General features: G+C 40.6%; 1 protein-coding gene across 1 annotated transcript; it reads right to left on the bottom strand.

Annotated features, from left to right (window-relative positions):
* Positions 1 to 743: 743 nt before the first annotated feature.
* On the bottom strand, positions 744 to 21,759 carry LGALS3 (galectin 3). Its single transcript, XM_003408661.4, has 6 exons — positions 21,658 to 21,759; positions 14,952 to 14,973; positions 13,837 to 14,160; positions 11,945 to 12,033; positions 9,691 to 9,856; positions 744 to 3,195 (listed from the first exon to the last, which is right to left on the bottom strand). The coding sequence occupies exons 2-6, from the start codon at positions 14,967 to 14,969 to the stop codon at positions 3,040 to 3,042; spliced, it is 753 nt and encodes a 250-aa protein (XP_003408709.2). The 5' UTR covers positions 14,970 to 14,973; positions 21,658 to 21,759; the 3' UTR covers positions 744 to 3,039.
* Between the last annotated feature and the right edge of the window lie 543 nt (positions 21,760 to 22,302).

Here is a 22,302-nt window from a genome sequence, read left to right as displayed (position 1 = left end):
AAATTCTTGCCTTTTTCTTTCTTTTTGCTTAATATACCTTCTTTTTTAGAGCAGTTTTACGTTTATAGGAATATTGCTTAGAAAGTAGAGTTCTCATATAATCCCTTACCCTGCTCGCAGTTTCTCTGATTAACATCTTGATATCAGCCACTTAATGTGCTCAAAATATTTTCTCTTTCAAAACTCTTAGCTATAGGATTGTAGAAGACCCAGCCATCTCAACGACAGCACCAAAGAAGACTCAGAGTAGCTAAAGTTCATACCTAGACCTGGGTCCAGTTATTTGTCTGCAAATGAGTTGAGGGTTGGAGGCACTCACCAAGTAAGCAGCAACTTTGTGGACAGCCCCCATAATATTAGTGATTTTCCAACAAAAGAAAACACCTCTACTTTTCTTGTCAGGGGAAGATGTGTTAGGCTTGTGGGAAGGATGGTATTTATCATAAGTCCACATGGGCTATGCAGAAGCTAAATGAGGTGCTGACTTAGAAGAATGTGCTCAGAAGGCCTAGTTTTACCAAAAGGTAAAAGTAGCTTTAACAGCCCATTAATAAATAATTTAAACAGGCCATATTGAACAAAGAACAACATATAAAAGCTAGGGTTTTCTAAGGGCCATGAACACCTAAAAGAGGCTGGTACAAAATAACCCAAGACTCACTATATATATAGCAATATGCAACATAATAATATTTGACCTCACAGATAAAGCAGATGAAAATCGGTGTCAGAAAACAGGTCTATTTTTTTTTTTTTTTTGGTAGCTTTAATAAGATATACTGTTGAAAGCTTTTAGCTAGTAAGTAATAGTAGACTCAAACTGGTTTAACAATGAGGAAATTGTTTCACAAATCCTCAGAGTGATTCCAGGCACTTTATAATTAACAGCTCAATGATGACATCAAGGTTCAACCTGTGTCCATAGTTCATTCTGCTATCCTCGGCACTGGCTTCTCCTTTAAGGCTGAGTGGTTGTGGGGCCATAGATGGCTGCCAGTGGCAATCAGAGCTATATCCTCCCCTTTGATCTAGTTGGGCCAACTAATGCCACATCCCACATCCTCCCAGATCAATAAGTCAGCAGGGAAATTGCATGTATTGATTGGCTTAAGCTAATCAGGATTCCATTTCGGATCTGGGATCATACCTGAATAAAAACATGACTGTCAGGAAAGGAGAAATGTATATTGGGTGGGCAACCGTCAATGTCCCCTACAACTAGATAAGGGTGTTCTTGGCCTTGGGCTATTGGACTCTAGGGTTATGCGGTATCAGGAAAATCTTGAGAGATAAAATGAAAGAAAACTGCTTGGGTAGAACAAGAGCCCTTCCAAAATAGGAAGAAAAGGAATTTCCATTTATCGAAGACCTACTATTTGGTGGGCAAACACTAGAGCCCTGGTGGCACATGGTTAACAGCTCGGCTGCGAACCAAAAGGTTGGCAGTTCAAATCCACCAGCCACTCCTTGGAAGCCCTGTGGGGCAGTTCTACTCTGTCCTATAGAGTCGCTATGAGTTGGAATTGACTCGATGGCAATGGGGATTTTTTTGGTTTGCAAATGATATATCACTTAATAATCACAGATACCCTACAAGAGATGTACTATACTACCCATTTTATAGACAAAGGAACCAAGACTCGTAATATTTAAGTTGTTTTGTGCAAAGTCACATAGCTAGAAACTAGACTGTAAGCCAAGTTCTCTCTTGTCTCCAAAGCTTGTGTTTTTCCATTTGATTATACAAGTAGAACAGTTAAGAGACTAGAATGTTAGGGTAAGGAATTTACATATTTTTGAAACATGCTGTGATGTGCTGCCCAGATTCTTTAGGACTGAAGGACTTAATATATTCCCTCAGTTGCTGATATCCCATAACGAGTACTGCCTCAGGCCAAGAGACCCACTTCACCCAAGGTTACACCTTGTTCCCCAGGGGAACAGTATTCAATGACTAATTTGAGGCCTGACTCCCTTACCCCATCTCAGGACAACTCTGAAGGGTCCTCCCATCTTCATCTCTGTAGGGGAGGCTGAGGCATTACTGCTCAACTTCCCCCTCTGCCCAATCCTATACCTTCTCACCCCACAGGTGTTGATCACAAGAGCACTCCCTCATAAACCTCTTGCCTGCTAATCTCTTTGCTTCCGGGGAAACCCAATTTGTGACAAATACCATTTAAAGTATTTGAGAAGATGGTATAATGGAAACAATAACTTTTAAAAATAATATCTTGGTATTTTATAAAATGAAGTGGTGTGACCACATTCTAAGTTTTGAAATTTTGTTAAACTTTGGGCTTGTTTGTAATAAGGGCAGAAAGGTGGGATAAGAATTTTGACAACGGAACAATTAAATGTTTGAAGCTGACTATGTATCTAAAAAAGAAACTACTTGGGTTTTATCTGTACTAATCTAGAGATTTCACAAAAACCAGGAGAACCTATGGGGAGATAGTCTCATATTAGTATCAAATACTGATTTGAAACCAGTGAACTGTAGTTTGGAGAGAGAAAATAGAATTAAAAAGCAGTCAAAAGAAATATACCAAAATGCTAACAAAGATTGTCTATTGGTCATGGGTCATCTATGGATAAACTTTTTTTTCTACTTTTCTCATTTTCTGACAATGTAACATTTCTTTAAATAAGAAAATGAGAGTGATTTCCTGGTAGCATCTCCTGGTTTTTATAAAACTCTAGAAGAGAGAAGATAATTTGGGGTAGTTTTACTCCTAACTCCTTCTTTCTTAAAAAATATTTTAGCAAGCATAGAAAAAATTGGGAGACCCTAATACAGTATTAATATTGCTACATAGTTCTTTCTTCCATTGAGTCCACTGTGCATAATCTAGAATAAATTCCTTGACTTAAATGACATATAAAGACAGATAACTCAGAATAAGAATGTTAAATGATTTACAAGAAGGATACTGATGGATAAACTTAAAATTTTTACTCAGTGAACATGAAGCTCTTAGATGTATAAGGTTTACATTAAAATTTCATTTTTTTAAAAAAGTATCTGCCCCTTAAAGATTACATCATAGCATGTGAAGCACTGGTCAGGATTATGTCACCAGAAATTCCCAGTTTGTTGATCTCTCTGAGATTTCTCATCCGATGATTATACTGCAACAAGTGGGCATCATTGACTGCAACCTTGAAGTGGTCAGATTCAGCCAGTACTTGTATCTGCAAAGGCACATACATGGAACTTTTAGACATGCCTGTTCATTTCAAAGCTGGTCTGGTCTGAGCTCCAGATAGCCACCATTTCACCTTAATGATCATTTATGGAACTGAATCAAGCCTAGACAAAAGTACTTTATAAAAAAAGTAAACTTGAAACTAATCGAAGATTTAAACAAAAGAGATGAATTAGTAAAGTTATCAGGAGGCTTCACACAGGCAAAGCCATAAAGGAAAAGTTTTTTATGTCACTGAATTGTACGTATTAACTTGAATTGGTACATGTTTTGCTGTGTGTATTCTTAACAACAATAAATTTTTTAAAAATCCTTGTTTTTTTTTAATGTGCTTTAGATGAAGGTTTACAGAGCAAATTAGTTTCTCATTAAACAATTAATACACATATTGTTTTGTGACATTGGTTGCCAACCCCACGACATGTCAACACTCTCCTTCTCGACTTTGAGTTCCCCATTACCAGCTTTCTTGTCCCCTCCTGCCTTCTAGTCATTGCTCCTGGGCTGGTGTGCCCCTTTAGTCTCATTTTGTTTTATGGGCGTGTCTAATCTTCAGCTGAAGGGTGAACCTCAGTAGTGACTTCATTAGTGAGTTAAAAAGGTGTCCAGGAGCCATACTCTCGGGGTTTCTCCAGTCTCTGTCAGACCAGTAAGTCTGGGTTTTTTGTGTGTGTGAGTTAGAATTTTGTTCTACAGTTTTCTCCAGCTCTGTCTGGGACTCTCTATTGTGGTCCCTATCAGAACAGTCAGTGGTGGTAGCCGGGCACCATCTAGTTGTACTGGACTCAGTCTGGTGGAGGCTGTGGTAGTTGTGGTCCATTAGTTCTTTGGACTAATCTTTCCCTTGCGTCACTGGTTGTCGTCATTCTCCCTTGCTCCAGGCAGGGTGGGACCAGTGGAGTATTTTAGATGGCCGCTCAAGCTTTTAAGACCCCAGACGCTACTCACCAAAGTAGGATGTAGGTCATTTTCTTTATAAACTCTGTTATGCCAGTTGAGCTAGATGTTCCCGAGACCATGGTTCCCAACCCTCAGCCCAGCAATTCAGACCCTCAGGGAGTTTGGATGTGTCTGTGGAGCTTCCTTGACCTTGCCTTGATCAAGTTGTACTGGCTTCCCTAGTATTGTATACTGTCTTACCCTTCACCAAAGTTACCACTTATCGATTGTCTATTTAGTATTTTTTTTCTCCCCATCCAGATTGTTTTATTTTTGTTTGTAAACCTTTTCATGAGTTTTTATGATAGTGGTCTCATACAATATTTGTCCTTTTGTGACTGACATATTTCACTCACCATAATGCTCTCCAGATTCATCCATGTTGTGAGATGTTTCACAGATTCATCATCATTCTTTATCATCGCATAGTACTCCATTGTGTGTATGTACCATAGTTTACCCATTCATCTGTTGATGAGCACTTAGGTTTTTTCCATTTTTTTGCTATTGTGAATAATGCTGCAGTGAACAAGGAAGGGCATATGTCTATTCGTGTGATGGCTCTTATTTCTCTAGGATATATTCCTAGGAGCAGGATTGCTTTTTCTAGCTTTTTAAGGAAGCACCATATCATTTTTCAAAATGGTTGTACCATTTTGCATTCCTACCAGCAGTGCACAAGAGTTCCAATCTCTCCACAGCCTCTCCAACATTTGTTTTCTGTTTTTTTTGATTCGTGCATGTAATGTCAGGGTGAGTTGGAATCTCATTGTGGTTCTGATTTGCATTTCTCTAATGTCTGTCTAGTGATCACGAACATTTCCTCATGTGTCTGTTAGCCACCTGAATGTCTTCTTTGGTGAAGTGTCTGTTCATATCCTTTCCCATTTTTTAATTGGATTATTTATTTTTGTTGTAGAGGTGTTGGATTTTCCTATAGATTTTAGAGATTAGAACTTTGTCGGATTTATCACAGCCAAAATTTTTTTTCCCAGTCTGTAGGTTCTCTTTTTACTTTTTTGGTGAAATCTTTGATAAATGTAAGTGTTTAATTTTTAGAAGATCCCAGTTATCTAGTTCGCTTCTGGTGTTTGTGTATTGTTATTTATGGTTTGTATCCTGTTTATGCCATGTATTAGGTCCTCTAGCATTGACCCTATGTTTTCTATGATCTTTATACTTCTTGGTTTTATATTTAGGTCTTTGATCCATTTTGAGTTAGTTTTTGTGTATGGTGTGAGATATGGGTCTTGTTTCATTTTTTTGCAGATTGATATCCAATTTTGCCTGTACTGTTTGTTAAAAAGATTGTCTTTTCCTCATTTGATGGACTTTGAGCCTTTGTCGAAGATCAGGAGACTGTAGGTGGATGGATTTACATCTGGGTTCTGAATTCTTTTCCTTTGGTCTATGTGTCTGTTGTACCAGTACCAGGCCATTTTGACTATTGTAGCTGTGTAGTAGGTTCTGAGGTCAGGTGGTACAAGTCTTCCTACTTTATTCTTCTTTTTCAATAGGGTTTTACTTATCTGGGGCCTCTCCCTTTCCATATAAAGTTAATGATTAGTTTTTCCATCTCTTTAAAGAATGCTGTTGGTATCGGTATCGGGATTGCATTGTATTTGTTGATTGCTTTGGGTAGAATTGACATTTTCACAATGTTGAGTCTACATATCCATGAGCATAGTTATGTTTTTCCATTTATGTAGGTTTCTTGGTTTCTTGCAGCAGCGTTTTGTAGTTTTCTTTGTATAGGTCTTTTACATCCCTGGTTAAATTTATTCTTAAGCATTTTATTTTTTTAGGGTTATTATAAATGGTATTGTTTTCCTGGTTTCCTTTTTGTAGTTCTCTTTATTAGTGTATAGAAATCCAACTGATTTTTGTATGTTTATCTTATATCTTGCCACTCTGCTGAATCTTTCTATTAGTTCCAGTAGATTTCTCATGGAGTCTTTTGGGTTTTCTGTGTATAGTATCATATCATCCACAAATAGAGACAGTTTTACTTCTTCCTTACCAATTTGGATGCCCTTTATTTCTTTTTCTTGCCTTATTGCTCTAGCTAGAACTTTCAGCACAATGTTAGGAATGGTGATAAAGGGCATCCTTGTCTCGTTCCTGTTCTCAAGGGGAATGTTTTCAGCTGCTCTCTGTTAAGAATGATGTTGGCTGTTGGTTTTGTATAGATGCCCTTTATTATGTTGAGGAATTTCCCTTCTATACCTATTTTATTGAGAATGTTTATCAGGGATAGGTGTTGGACTTGGTCGAATGCCTTTCTGCGTTGATTTGAGATGATCATGTGATTCTTTTATGTGGTAGATTATATTGATTGATTTTCTAATGCCAAACCATCTAATCCCACTTGGCCGTGGTGTATTATTTTTTTTATATGATGATGAATCCTATTGGCTAAAATTTTGTTAAGAATTTTTACATCTATATTCATGAGAGATATTGGCCTGTAATTTTTTCTGTTATTTTTTTTATGGTCTTTTTTGCCTGGTTTTAGTATTAGGGTTATGCTGGCTTGGTAGAATGAATTCTGAAGTATCTCTTCCTTTTCTATGTTCTGAAGTAGTTTGAGTAGACTGGTGTAAGCTCTTCTCTAAATGTTTAGTAGAATTCTCCAGTGAAGCCATCTGGGCCAGGGCTTTTTTTTGTTGGGAGTTTTTTTAATTACCGTTTCAATCTCTTCTCTTATTATGGGTCTGTTCAGATTTTCAACTTCACTTTGTGTTAGTTTGGGTAGATAGTGTGTTTCTAGCGATTTGTCCATTTCCTCTTGGCCTTCAAATTTGTGGAGTATAGTTCTTTATACTACTCTGTTATGATCCTTTTTATTTCAGTTGAGTCTGTTGTAATGTCCCCTATTTCATTTTTTATTTGGGTTACTTGCGTTCTTTCCTGTACTTCATTTGTCAGCTTGGCCAGTGGTTTGTCAATTTTGCTGATCTTTTCAAAGAGCCAACTTCTGGTTTTGTTGATTCTTTCTATTGTTCTTCTATTTCATTTATTTCTGCTCTGATCTTTATTTATTTCCTTTCTTCTGGTGGCTATGGGCTTCTTTTGCTGTTCTTTTTATTTGTTCGAGTTGTGTAGCTAATGTTTTGATTTTGACCCTTTTTTGATGTGTGCATCTATTTCTATAAATTGACTTATGAGCACTGCCTTTGCTATGTCCCAAAGGTTTTGGTATGATGTGTTTTCATTCTCGTTTGAGTCTAGGAATTTTTTTATTCTATCTTTCATCTCTTCTGTTACCTAATGGTTTTTTAATAGGGTGTTAGTTCAGTTTCCATGTATTTGATTTTTTTGTTTTCCTTGCTCTTCCTGTTATTAATTTCTACTCTTATCAGAGAAGATACTTTGTATTATCTCAGTATTTTGGATTTTGTTGAAGGTTGCTTCGTGGCCTAAGATGTGGCCTATTCTGGAAAACATTCCACATGGGTTTGAAAAGAATGTGTACTTTGCAGCTGTTGGGTGAGTGTTCTATATGTCTGTGAAGTCGAGCTGGCTGATTGTGGCCTTTAGATCTTCTGTATCTTTGCTGAGTTTCTTTCTAGATGTTCTGTCCTTTACTGAGAGTGATGTGTTGAAGTCTCCTACTATTATTGTGGAATTGTCAATTTCTCTTTTCAGTGGTATTAGAGTTTGTTTTATGTAATTTGGAGCCCTGTCATTGGGTGCATAGATATTTATTATGGTTATATCTTCATGGTGGATTTTCCCTTTAATCATTAATATAATGTCCTTCTTTGTCTTTTATGGTGGATTTTGTTTTAAAGTCTATTTTGTCTGGGATTAGTTTTGCCACTTCTGCTCTTTTTTGGTTGCTGTTTTTTGGATATATTTTTTTCCATCCTTTGATTTTTAATATATTTATGTCTTTGTTTCTGAGGTGTGTCTCTTGTAGACAGCATATTGATGGGTCTGTGTTTTATCCGTTCTGTCACTCTCTGTCTCTTTATGGGTGTGTTTAAGCCATTTACATTCAGCGTGATTTTTGATAGGTGTGAGTTTATTGCTGTAATTTTGTAGCACTTTTGTGGTGATGATGTTTTCTTTGTTCCTCTTACTCTCTGTGATGAATTCTTTTTGCTTGTGGATTTTTTTTTTTCATAGGTTTTGTGTTTACTGAGACTTTATGCTTTTCTTCTTTATTTTGATGAGTAGGTTTGTTAACTTTCTTTGTGGTTACCTTGAAATTTACCCCTCTCTTCCTAAGTTTGAACCAGCCTTTACTACTTGATGTTGCCTTGACTTCCTCTCCGTTTGAAAGTTCTGTACCTACACTGTTTATTTCCTCTCTTGTTGTTCTGACATTGTCATTTACAGATTGACCTCGCTGGTTCCCTGTTGTAAATCTTTTCCCTTCATTTGATACTTAGGGTTCCAGGACTGATATTTGTATCTGTTTTGCTTAGTTTTTCAGGTCTTTGCTGCAGAGGGAAGGCATGGTGCTTCTGTCTATGGTGCCATGTTGGCTCTACCCCAAAACCTTAATTTTTTTATGGCCTAAAACACCTAAATGTAAAAATAAGAACACTAAGGTAGGAATTCCCCAATGGAGTGGCAAATGTTAAAATAATTAGTAACCAGTTCTGGCAAGGGTAGGGAAAACATACTCTTCAAATAGATAGCCCTTGTATCATTTAGAAACAGTAATTTGGCAACATCTTATCTAAATTTTACTCTGTGTATACTCTTTGAATGAAATTACACTTCTAGGAAGCAAAGATTTATGTATAAGGATAGTTACTACAGTATTTTAGTAAAATAAATCTGGAAATAATCATCATTAACAGGGACTGAAATTATCACAAATCTAAACAATGAAATACTATTAAGTAACTATGATCTGATATGGAAGGATGGCCACCAAGTGAAGAATATGGTCCCAGCAGCCCTGCCCTTGTGAGCTTATAGTCCAGTTGTTTTATTGACCACTGTATTCAACCCTAGCCCAGTGCTGTTGACCCATTAGTATTTGTTGAAGCAGGAAACCTTATTTGTGCTTAAAAATGAAAAGTATGTTGAATGTCAGAAAGTACTGAAAAGATACCAAATTGCAACTTTTGTTAGGAGGGGAAGGAGTAAAGGATAGAGGACTTTTTACTTAATAAAAATTATAAATTATTCTCATAATAAAACAAGTATTAATTTTAGGATTAAAAAAATTGGTTATGATTGTTGTGCCAATTACATTGCTTTGAGGAACTAAGTCAGTCCAACTATACCAGAAAACTTCTTGCTTTTTTTAATTAAAGATGCATTTTTTCTTTTTCCCCCAAAAAGACTTAAACTCATAGGGGCTGGTAATGGCAATGATGGTGAGGGCTTCAATGGAGTTGGCAAGTATGCCACTTCTGGCCATGTTCCCAGCCTACTGAACCTGGTCCCCTGGGATAGGGAGGAGATATACTGGTTAGGTGCCGCAGGACAGGTGATAATTCATTTCAAGTGCATTGTGATTTTAGAGTGATTCCCCATGAGAAATAGACATTATCGATATATAATAGTAGCAATAACTTACTTTGAATGGTTTACCACTTTCAAATGGGAAAACATTCTGTCTTTCTTCTCTTCCCCAGACATTATCATGCTTTGTATTACAAACAATGACTCTCCTGTTGTTCTCATTGAAGCGTGGGTTAAAGTGGAAGGCAACATCATTCCCTCTCTTGAAATCTAAAGCAATTCTGTTTTAAACCAAAATTATTAAAATGATTAAAGTTGTACAATATTTGCATCAAATGAAGAACCTAATTTTCTAAAGAGTGAATCATTTTGTAATATACAAGAAAATTTTCTGAACAGAAAGCAAATAAACCAGAGAACAGATTCAAATTAGAAAGTATACCAGGCCATGTATTCTATATATTACCATACCTAAAGATAAGCAAGGCAATATGTGATGACTTTTCTTGCCTCTTTGTCTTTGTCACATTCTTCTCATTCAGCTATAATACTCTCTTTACTACCTCTGCTCATGAAAATCCTTCAAAGTTTCTTAGTAGAGGTTTAGAGTAATGTCGAGGGCACTTTATGCCTTAAATTATAGATCATAATGCTTACCTCTTTTCTTCCCTGCCAGGTTCTTTTAACACCTGACGGTACAGCAGTTAAGGTACAGCAGTTAAGAGCTCGGCTGCTAACCAAAAGGTCAGCAATTCAAATCCACCAGCCACTCCTTAGAAACCCTATGGGGCAGCTCTACTCTGCCCTATAGGGTCAATATAAGTCAGAATCAACTTCACAGCAACAAGTTTGGTTTGTGGTTTTTTTTAAAGGCAAGTCAGTTATATACTTAAGAGTTAACAACCTGACTTCCTTATAGTTAACCAGAAACCTAGTTCTCATAAAACAGCAAGAAAGGTTAACATAGTTAATGTTCAGCATCCTGATACTAGGTTGTAAAGTCGTGACAATAAATGTTTTAAACATTCCATGATGTTAAGTGGAATTAATGAAAGTGCTAGCTTAACTTTTTGATACTATTCCTTCTCCTTAAATGTTAATACAAACTTAAGTTCCCCTTTGATTGCTAAAGGACTAACCCTATCCCTGAGAGTACTAACAACAGAATTAGTGGGTGTTCTTGTTAAAGCAATGTCTGAACTCTAGATCTAACATTGTTAGTCTAACAATGATTTTCTAGGTATTCTGGCTGACCGGGCAGGGGAGGAGGGGCACCCTGCCGCTGTGCAGGGCCCAGTGCCCTGCTGTTTGGCCCCACCCCTCTTAACCCCCCTCCAAGCCCAATGGTGGGCTCTGTGACTCAGCTGCCCATGCCCTAACCGTGGAGTGATGGGGAGAGGCTGGTGGTGATGAGTTGCCACTGCCTTGGCGACCCCTCCCTCAGCAGCGCCAGCCTGCCTGCCTCTTCCAGGGACCCTGGGGGTTATTTTGGTGTCACCCCGGTCATATTCAACCACAAATGTATCTCCCAATGATTAAATTCACACGGAAGGGACCAAGATAGTCAAATGGCAATAGGATTTGTATTTGACTAAATATCTAATAGCTCTTTTTTTCATTCACTCAGCTGTAATAGTCTCTTTACTACCTCTACTTATGAAAACCCTTCAAAGATTGTGAAGCCAGAGCTCACAGAAGTGAAAATGCTGTACCCTGAGCTGCCTCAAAAGCTTTTAAGAGGAAAAGTAACAATCCTAAAATACCAAGTTCTTTTGCAATAGGCATGTTACTATCCAAAGTGAGATGGCACTGCCACTGAAACCAGGCCGACACCTTAAGGATATGTGACCCTGCTGTCCTGCCCAATGTGAAGAGGGAAATGGCAACAGAGCTTGAGAGATTTGGGACCTGCCCAAATGCGGGGAGATTCTTATCAATATGAGTACAGACTGGAAGAACAGTCAAGCTCCAAGATCAACTCAGAACTATGTCCAATAGGATCTTTTTTGGTGTTGACCCTAATTTTGGTAGGCATCGAGATATAGAATGCATGCTTTGTTCTTTTAGACATGGCCCAGAGGCAGTGGGATGGACAAACACTACATTACAAAGGCTCTACTTTTCCTTATTCTAAGGCTTTGACCACCAGGAAGATCAAGAGAATCTTCTGTTCTTCCTCTTTGCCCTCACAAAGTAGAACTCCAAGGGGGAACAAGTACTAATTTATGGGATAATCCCTTACTATGGTATAACCAAGATTCTAAATATGTAATTTTAAAAATCCTATTAAAATTCAAAATATATTATTCTCCTTATTCAAAAACCAATTAATGAATGCATTAATTAGGCTTGTTAATTTTTCTCTTTACCTGTTTGCATTGGGCTTCACTGTGCCCAGAATTGTTATAAGCATGCGAGGCATGATTCCTCCTGGAAAGGGAAGGTCATAAGGCACAGGCTGGGAATACAAAAATATACATGTCAGTAAAGAAAGAGTCATGTTTTCATGGGGAAAAAAAGAAAAGATGTTGCTAAAGTTCAATCACTATTAAAGTATACTGAAATTTAAGCCCATTGTCCAGACTCTCAGGCCACCTTGTCCAGGACCTGAAGACGTAAGACTCCCTCTGTGCACAAATAATAACTGAGAATAAAACCATCAGTTAATTGGTGGCAAAAGCAGAGCATATTCCCTTTCTGAGCACTATGGCTCATACAACCAGTGACTATACCAATCTAACTTATTTACTAAGCTTGTTTTTTGAAATGGCTTGAAATAGCCCTTACAATCAAAGTACATTTTTGTGCCACTCTTAAGACCCTTGTCACATAATATATTGCATTGTGGCTATTTCTAAACATGCAGTTGCCCCTCGGGTTATTCTCCCTAAGGCATGCATTGTATCGTGTTCAGGATTCACACGGTACTAGCACAGTGCTTTGTACACAGCAAGTGCCCAATGAATATCTTTGGAATAAACACTTTCTAGTTAATACACTGCCTAGTTCACTCCACAGATATTTTTGAACAGCTATGAGTCGAAATCGACTTGATGGCATTGGGTTTTGGGGGGGTTCTGTTTAAGGTACTGTTTATGTCCCAAAGCTCTTTGGCCTCTCCGATTTGTTTTTTTTTTTCCCCCTATGAATTTCTTTTAGTCCCATAGGTTCAGCCATCACCCAAATTTTTTATCTCTAGCTGCATTCTTTCACCTTAACAGTCTTGTATCTCCTATCTGGATTTGCTGCCAGTGCCTCGAATCCAACAGATGAGAACTGGAATTGTCTCCCCTGCTCCGCCTCACCATCAGTTCCCCTTCCTAAGTTCTCAATTTAGGCTAATACTTTCTGATGCTCTAGTTGTCCAGCCTTGAAAAGTCAGAGTCATCTCTGACCTGTAAGACTAATCACTAGATCCTGGGGAGGGGGGGTGTTCTTCCTCGACAATCTCTCTCACATCTGCCTTTTCCTCTCCTCAGCCTCCATATCCCCCTCTGCCTGCAAGAGACTTACTCGTCCCTAGTGTTCGCCCAGCTCAATGCCACCCACTTTCCCCATACTTCCTCTGAGGTCTCCTCTAAGCTGACAAAACAAGGGATCAGATATTACCTTGTGCTGTTTTCTACATAGTCCTAAATGGTCTAATCCCATACTGTTATTTAACTCTTTCCTCATATTTGTATCCTATCTCCCAGCTAGACTATAATAAGCCTGGAAGGACAGGATCTGAGATGTGTCTGGATCCCCCACAGAGTTAAATTTTCCACTTAGAATTCACTTTGAATGAAAATGCAATTCAATCGTTCAATCACAAAAAATTTTCAAAACCAGATTACCTCCACATTTCCCCTCTATGGCGCTGGACACGTTATATAACTTCTCATGTGTAAAATGGAGATGATAAGAGTACCTTGAGGGTTGTTGTAGGGTTAAATGAGACAGTCCATGTAGAAGCATACACTGGCATGAGTTGACTACTCAGCATTAATTAAGAATAATAACCAAAACTTTCCCCTTACTGCTGTGATCTTAATTTACATTAAAGCAACCTTACAGAATTCTTCAAAAGATTCATTAGCCTCTTTATACTAACAGTATACATGCTAAATTCAATATGAACAATCATATTTCTCCTGGACCAACATACACTATGACTAGTCCCTGAAAAGTGATGGCTCCACTGTCCCAGACGATAAGTACATTATTCATTAGCTTTGTCATGATCACAGTCAAGTATGTGGAATAACTAACTCCATCTCACCAGTGGTCCAGCCGAGCTGCCAAAGGGATTAGCAGCAGGGTAGGCTCCAGGAGCAGGTGGCTGTCCAGGAGGCGGGTAGGGACCGGGTCCGCTTGGGTAGGCTCCAGGAGCAGGTGGGCCAGGGTAGGCAGCCCCAGGAGGTCCCTGCCCAGGGTAGGCACCAGGAGGTCCCTGTCCAGGGTAGGCACCAGGAGGTCCCTGTCCAGGGTAGGCCCCAGGATAGGAGGCCCCTGGGTAACCCCCTGGCCCAGCAGGCTGGTTTCCCCATGAGCCAGGCCATCCTTGAGGGTTGGGGTTTCTAGGCCCAGACAAGGCATCATTAAGCTGGAAAGAAAGAAATAATTACAAGATGGAAAACATTCACAAAAACAATGCTTATGAAAACAGGAATATGTGATCTAAGAAGTACAGGGATATAGTGAAGATAAGAAATTCATATTGATAAATATTTGTCACCAATTAATAGTTTTGATAGTTTAAGTTCCTAAAACTAAAACTAAACTGTGGTATTATATATACTCTGACTTCATTTTTGCCTACCATCATCTGAGATCACAAAGGGCTACATTTTTGTGATTTGCTGAAATCAGGAGCTAGTCATCCTTTATCTAAAAGCCCTGGTGGCATTGTGGTTAAGAGCTTGGGTGCTAACCAAAAGATCCGTAGATTGAATCCTCCAGGCGCTCCTTGGAAACCCTGTGGGGCAGTTCTCTCCCATCCTATAGGGCCGCTATGAGTCAGAATTGACTCATTGGCAATGGGTAAACATATACTTTCTAATGAACACGAGACAAACAATCACAAAAATCAGGCTGCTTGACTACACCGCACTTCCTTTTGCCTAGAGTATTTCTCTGCTCCAGTCAGTGGAATCCACTCCTAAACTTTTCCCATAACTGTTTATGAGTCACAAGCATCTTTCTGCCTGGCTTTCTTCCCAAATCTATTGTTGGGAAAACAAGACTGCAGCTCACAAGCCCTTCTAAGACAGGCAAAGCCAGAGGAAGCCACATGGTTTGAGAGAGTAAAAGCAGGAAAGTCTGGTGGTTAAAAACAAAACCCTCAACCTCCGTGAAATGCATACTTGGGTAAGAAAACATCCATAAAGCACTTACCGAAAAACTGTCTGCCATTTTCCTGAAAGGCAAAGTTTTTAAAAAGATAGGTTACCATGTGATCCTAAAAGATGTCACCAATTCCCATTAAATTTAAGAAGATAGTTCATCGCGCTGTTCTGGCCAGTCTATAGGTATTCTATGCACAAACCATTCATTCCCAAAATACGCATAAGTCAGTAGTGTTGAACCATAAAAATGCTTTCATCGAGGGTGGGATGTTCCCCAGCTAAATGACTAAACCCCATTTAACTCATAACTTTAGTTGAACTCTAATCACACTAGCCTGTGTTCTGAATTCTGGAAGTAAGAGACCATATGATGCAGGAAGGGGAAGAACAAAGAAAATGTTCTCCCTCTTTCCTAGGTAAAAAAAAATGTAGTCATGGTTTATCCTTGGTCCTCCTTCACCTTCCTGCTCTCTCCCACCCCCATCCTTACATTGAGTTCAGTGTTTGTATCACCTGCCTCCCTTTTCATTCCCTCTATAGCCCTATGCCCTTTTCTGGGTTTTAGGACGAAAACAGTGTTGGTGATTCCTACTAAGATATGAAAGAAAAACCACCAGACATAGTCGCTGCCCGATGATTTAGTTCTTCTTTTGCACACATTTGTGCCTGCTCTGGGCTCCAGCCTGGGTGTGAACACGAACAAGATCTGTATGGTCAAAGGGTTTGCAGCTACCACATCAAGATGCAAAATGAAAAGCAATGGATGCATTGTGCCATGGGAATTCAAAATAGGAAAGGTTACTTCTAAGGGGGAAGGAAATACTTTCATGGAAATGTCATTTCAGCTATGCCTTGAAGGAGAGATGAGATTTGGAGGTGGAGCAATGAAGAAAAAGGCAAGCCAAGATGCTTGATACTTTTTTTTTAAAAAAATATGCTTGGTATTCCAAATGAAATCTCTGACAATATTTAACAAAGTAAGGTGAAAAAGTCAGGCGATGTGAAGGAAAACACTTTTGGGTAGGATAACACCAAGGTGGGTTTGCCTTGTCCAGAGATGCCTCAAGGGGTAGCCCTGAGACATCATTCCTGCTTTCTCCTGTTTCTTCCCATTGCCCAAGGCTCCAAAGCACAAGATGTTTTACACCTGCTTCAGGCTTTTGCAGTGAGGGCTGGGAGGCAGCTTTGATCTCCTGAGGCTGGGGTGAGATCTTTCTAAACTCTGCATTGCCTTTGCTATGGCCAAAAGTACCTGTAACTTGAAATAGTCAGAATTCCTTTCTCCTTGACCTGCCCACTCCCAATTTACTCAATTGTTTTACGAAGTAACATTGCCTTCAATGGATCCAATGAATGATGTGGTGTCTACTTGATAGGTCCAAAAAATATAAAATACTAAATTTTTCTATAAAAACTCAAACAGGCAGAGCACCTGCTAGGACACACACCAGAAATATTTTACTATCCACTATTATTTTTATCACAGTTAAATACTACCTTTGACTAATTTTTTTTTTTTTGCATATATCGTTAATCTGGCGTTCTCAAACATATTTTGAAGCAGTTAGGTTATTATCATGTCCGTCTCACAAAAACCTGTTGCAGTCAATTCCGACTGATAGCATCCCTAAAGGAGAGAGTAGGACTACCCCACAGGGTTTCCAAGGCTGTAATCTTTATGGGAGCAGACTGCCACATCTTTCTCCTGAGGAGCAGCTGGTAAGTTCGAACCACTGACCTTTGGGTTATCAGCTGAGCACTTAACCACTGTGCCACTAGGGCCCCATGCATCTTACAAGGTGGGACAATGCTGACCGTTTTACAAGGAAATCACAGAGCCTGACTCTCCCAGAGCCAACTACAAATTCCATTCACAGTATTTCTCACAGTGCTTGAACTCTAACAGCAAAAGTTAAGGGCTTCTACACTTGTGCCTCCTTCTCCCAAAACGCTGCCACTCCCTAGAAGGCTGTGTTGCCACTACAGGGGGAACTCCAGGGAAGAGCTGGCACAGAAAAGAAGGGGAATGTCTTAGGTAAAGAAAAGAAAGCTTTTTTCATTTTGGGTGCTAGTAGGAAACAATCTTGAACTTCAAGATGCGCAGAGAACTTCATTCCTTGGACGGCACAAAGTCTTCCACCCTTGAGTAACACAAAAAAGACCCAGCAATAACTTTATAAGTGTTTTTACCTCATTTAAATGTCTTCATTGCATTAGGGCTCTTTCATTTTGGACTGGACAGTTTGTTGTGCAGGGCTGTTCTGCGCATTGTAGGATATTTGGCAGTAGCACCCACCAACGAGTTGTGACAACCCAAATGTCTCCAGACAGTGCCAAATGTCCCTGTGGGACAAAACTACGCCTGGTTGAGAACTAGTGGTCTGGGCTGATTAGCATGTATATCTTTAGATAAATGTACACACACAGTTGAGTAAATAACAAAAACCAAAAAAACCAAACCCACTGCTGTCAAGTTGATTCTGATTCATAGCAACCCTATAGGACAGAGTAGAACTGCCCCATTGAGTTTCCAAGGAGCGCCTGGGGGATTCGAACTGCCAACCTCACAGTTAGCAGCCGTAGTACTTAACCACAATGCCACCAGGGTACCCAAATAACAAAAAGGTAGTTTCAATTGTTAAAACTAGCTAAATTTGTGTCATTGTCCTCGTAAAGGCCCATAAGCGCAATGGACTTAAGACCAAAATTCCAGTCAAACTAATAGTGTTTAAGGGCCAATTACAATCAGAAACTCACATAAAGAGGAAACTTCCAAATTTAACTTATGTTTGCAAAGCCTTTGCTCAAACATCTTCAGTTTGTTTTTCAACTCAGCCAAATACTATTTGAGCAACAAAGCAGATTTCACTTTATTTCCACTGTGTTTCACATATGCCTTGGATGACAGTTTGGATTGTGTTGTGACACATTAGACAAGCCCATTAGAATAATAACACCCTGCGTTTGTGTAGTACTTTTCCGTTTACAAAGCACTTTCACATAGCTTACCTATTCTGATAACAATCTTATGAGACTGACGGGAAAATTAATACAGTATTCCCAGTTTAGAATTGAGGAAGCTGAGGCTCAGAGAGCTCACCTGTTGGCCCAAAGTAATACTGTCATTGGCAGGCCAAGGACCAGGACCCAAGCCTCCTGACCCCTGGTTCTGGCTCCTTCTATACAAATATAACACCTCACGCTTTGAGATTTGAAAGCACAGTCTTTTGAAAGTGTTAATTATTTCATTTAGAAATTAATTCTATGGCTTATTCATCCAGAACTACCTAACATGGTGAAATTGTAAACAAATTAAAAAACAAGATTATGTTTTTGTCAGAAAACTAACTGGCTGACTCATTCAGTGATGTTGAATATCAGGATGCCATTTGGCACAGTCACTTTGCTAATTATAACCACATTTTAACCAATAAAGTGTACTTTTCCAAAAATTGAGTACACACTGTTTTTGATTATGTCAACCTCCAAACTTCAGATCCTTTTTTGAGAGGGTTATACCAATACTCTTTTGAAGTCAACGTGGGCAACCTCAGAACTTCTATTTTTTAAAGTAGATACCTATTTGAATAAATACCTTCCTTACTTGCCTAGAAAATTTCTCCCTTTCCTCTTCTTTTTTTTTTTTTTAACTTTATGAGTGGTTTATAGAAAGAGAGACAATCAAATGTAAAAAAAAAAAAAAAGTTCCCACTCCACGGATATATGAATTCCATCCTGGCATTCCCAGAATCAGGGAATTTTAAAGAATCAGAAAAGAAACAATGACAGACAAGCAAAAAGAGAGAGAGAGAGATACTATTTAGGTCTCCACATTTGGGAAAACTACACATTATAGCTCCGTGTAGCTTTAGAACGAGGAATTTAAACACGAGTCAGAATGTAGACCATTTTAATCGGCTGTTAATTAGTAGCTTTTCCCTTTAATAACTAGTAGCTACCCACTGCATTAGGCTATTCTAGGCCCACCTAGCAATTAATCCAGTTATGTCTGGGTTCCCAGGAACACTTGTGAAGCTTCTGCTCAGTTTTAGAGCAGACCTTTACACAAGCTGTAGTGGAAGATCATAAACATATTTCCTCAGAACCCCAGGGCACTGCACCACCCTACTCCCTAAAGAACACAGGAGAGGCAGTCTACTTCCTGCTCTTGCAGAAACTCAGAGTGGGGCTTGAGGAAAGTCTATTTTCCAAAGCTGAATTCCATGATACTGAGTTGGGATAAAGGAGACCATCCTCTCCTTGGATTTCGTCCTCATCATAGTTTCTCAGCATCAAGGGAGGTAAAGTTACTTTGTGCTTCCCAGTTACTGATTTTTTCCCCTATGGAAAAGCTGAACAGCAATCAAGACAGAACATATGATACTTAGTCAACAGCAAACTTTAAGTATACAGCAAGCACTGTTCTGGCAGTCTCTTCAGTTACCCAGTTGGAGTTTTATAAGAAGAACCAGTTTAGGCAACAGACACAAAGAGCTACCCAGCTGCCCTCTGCAGAAGCTGTGTCCCAAGCCATCTCAGGAAAGAAAGGCTATGTTTTAGATCAGTCACCAAGAGGCTCAGATACATAAATTTACAAGCCTCTTGATACTAGGGTCAACACAAGATTGTCAAGTTATACTATATGAATACACTTCTCTGTAGCAGTTAAGATTCAGAGTCTGGCTAATAAGGGTTCTAGGTTAAGAGTTCAGGCTACTAACCAAAAGGTCAGCAGTTCAAATACACCAGCTGCTCTTTGGAAACCCTATGGGGCAGTTCTACTCTGTCCTATAGGGTCTCTATGAGTCGGAATCGACTCGACGACAATGGGTTTGGATTTGGCTTTTAAGTAAACCTAAACTATAGGTAAGACCAACATGAGTCACTTGACCTCGCTAGCAATAGATCAAAAGTTTTTATGAAGCACCTATGCGTATGTGGAAACCCTGGTGGCGTAGTGGTTAAGTGCTACGGCTGCTAACCAAGAGGTCGGCAGTTCAAATCCTCCAGGCGCTCCTTGGAAACTCTATGGGGCAGTTCTACTCTGTCCTATAGGGTCGCTATGAGTCAGAATCGACTCGACGGCAGTGGGTGTGTTAGGTGTATGTGTGGCACAGCAAGCTACCCCTCAACAAACAGATTCATCTATTCTGCTTGAAAATGACTAGCTTTAGGGGTCAATCAGTCAGGCCAAACTTCCCTCTTCTGCTACTTACGTAACTTAGTGAGGCAACCTTCTAACACTTCTGAGCTATAAACATGCAAGGACCACCATCAAACTTCCCTGTAAATGTAAACTCTAAACTCTAAATTTAGGAAGCAGCTCCAACCCTCCCCCAAAGAACACAAATGAGGCCCAACCATCAAAGAAATCAAAGACCCCACTCTAAGGAATCAAAATTCATGTCTGAAAAGAACACAGTTTTTGTGGGAAATTAAATTATTAGTAAGCTGTAACTTTCATGGGAACAAACCATTTCCTAATACAGAGAGATAAACTTTATAATCTTGAGGCAAACAAATCAGAATATGGGAAGTTGGTGAAGATTTTCTCTGATGCTCTGTGGCTAATTTTTATCTCTATCATTTTCTAAAAATTAAGTGACTCTGCCTTCCATTTCTTTCCCAGAATTCTAGAAACAGACCAGATCACTGAGGCCCAACTGTCCTCATTGTCCAGCAATCCAACTTCCAAGAGTCACTTTACAAATATTCCACAGTATCTGGAATAGGAATCTTTAAAGGGCTGGGCTGAAGCCTAAGACACAGCCTCAATCTATGTGTGCCTGACCCCCTGGCATTTAATTCCTACTCCCAGAGTGGAAGCATTTTAGTGTGAGCAACTGATAATTCAGAATAAACCCTCAAACCTATTTTAAAAGTCCCCTAGCTAGGGCTCTGCGCACTCAGACCAACATGTTGCCACACCCCACATATCCTCAGCACAGATCTGAATTCTTACAGCCCAAATTAACCCATCTGGGTAGGAATGAGTCACTTGATTTGCAAAAGTTTAGGCCTCCCGGACTTTGCCAAACTGGACACATGCGCTCTCAGGCCTTGGGACAGCATCGTTTTCTGTGGGGTCAGCATTCTGACAGCAAGCTGCAGCCCCTGCCTCCACGTTGCTGGGCCCGTTAAAAGAACTCATTTCGCGCCCACAGCAAGATCTGCAGATGAAAGTTCGGCAGACACACAGAAGTAGCCCGGGGCAGGCAAGTCATGAGTCCCAAGAGTCGCCCTATAGAGTCCTCGGGGTGCCGGGAAAAGGGGACCTGGCTCCTAATGCCAAGCTAGCGAGGGTTGCTTGGTTTGATAACCCCTCGCAGTTCGACCTAGCCGATTGACCTGTGTCTTATCAAGCACTAGGATTTACTCCACGTCCATAAAGCAATGCTGGCAGAGGCAGCGGAGGGAGGGCAGGGTGGTTAAATCCTCCGAGGAGCCACAGAGAGTGCTCCGTGCCGCCCGCCGGACGTCTGCAGACACACCTGCCCGCTGCGTAGTGGATCTTTGTAAGTCGTTGCTAACTTTCCCCGAGTCTCAGACCCTGGAAAATCTAAGGCCATGGACCCCTCGCCAAAGGCGGTGCCCACCGGACCGCACAGGCTGGCAGAGCAAGGTGCGTCCCGCCGTCCGTGCCCAGGCCGCCGCGGTCGCCCAGGCTTGGGCCGAGCGCTCCAGAGAGGGGCCGCGCCCCTGCCCGGCCCGAGCCGGCCTGACAGGCACCCGCACCCCGCGCCCCCTCCGCTCACCCCGCCTCGGAGTCCGCTGTCTGCCTCGCTCGCTCCCGGGGCTCCTGGCCGGGCTGCGGCTCCACGCCTCAAATAGGCCGACCCTGCCCCGCCTCGCCCGGGGCGGGGCGCCGGCCCTGCGCGCCCTGCCTCTCCCTGGGCACCAGGCTGGGCGAGGCCCGAACCCCTTCCGGGACCCGGGCGGCCGCCCCGCCGGTGCAAAAGACTCAGTCCTGTGAGGAGGGGGGGGGGAGCCGGCCAGTGGGACCCTGAAGGGCGGCGTCCCCTCGTCCCCCGCCCCAGCAGTCCCGAGATGTGAGTGTGACCACGTTCATTTTCCTCTCTCCAGACTCACTCCCACAGCTTCAAAGAGGATTGGGAGAGCTTACTGAGCTTTTAGTGTGAGCTTGTTGCTTGCTTTATTTAACCTTGTGCATTTTCTGCCTGAATAGCAAGCAGTCTCATCCCTTCTCCACTTCACTTTACTGAAACCACCTGTCAGCATCAAAGCACACTGATTTGAGTTCGATACGGAAATCCCTGTCAGAAAGTTCCTGCCGCGCAAGGTGAACCTGTCCCGCGTTCTAGGCCTTGCGTTCATTCTCCTTTCTGACCTCAGACCCCGTAAAACTGTGATGTGGGCACACATGGTCCAGACTGAGCTCC

Source organism: Loxodonta africana, chromosome 10, assembly GCF_030014295.1.
Source record: "Loxodonta africana isolate mLoxAfr1 chromosome 10, mLoxAfr1.hap2, whole genome shotgun sequence".
Lineage (NCBI taxonomy): Eukaryota > Metazoa > Chordata > Mammalia > Proboscidea > Elephantidae > Loxodonta > Loxodonta africana.
The sequence above is the reverse complement of the archived record's forward strand: the minus strand, read 5'-3'. Positions and strand labels throughout refer to the sequence as shown.

Coding starts and splice junctions, on each gene's coding strand:
- LGALS3 (XM_003408661.4), bottom strand. Junction 9,857..11,944: donor GTGAAGCCCAATGCAAACAG/GTAAAGAGAAAA, acceptor GGTTTAAAACAG/AATTGCTTTAGATTTCAAGA. Junction 3,196..9,690: donor AAAGTGGTAAACCATTCAAA/GTAAGTTATTGC, acceptor GTGCCTTTGCAG/ATACAAGTACTGGCTGAATC.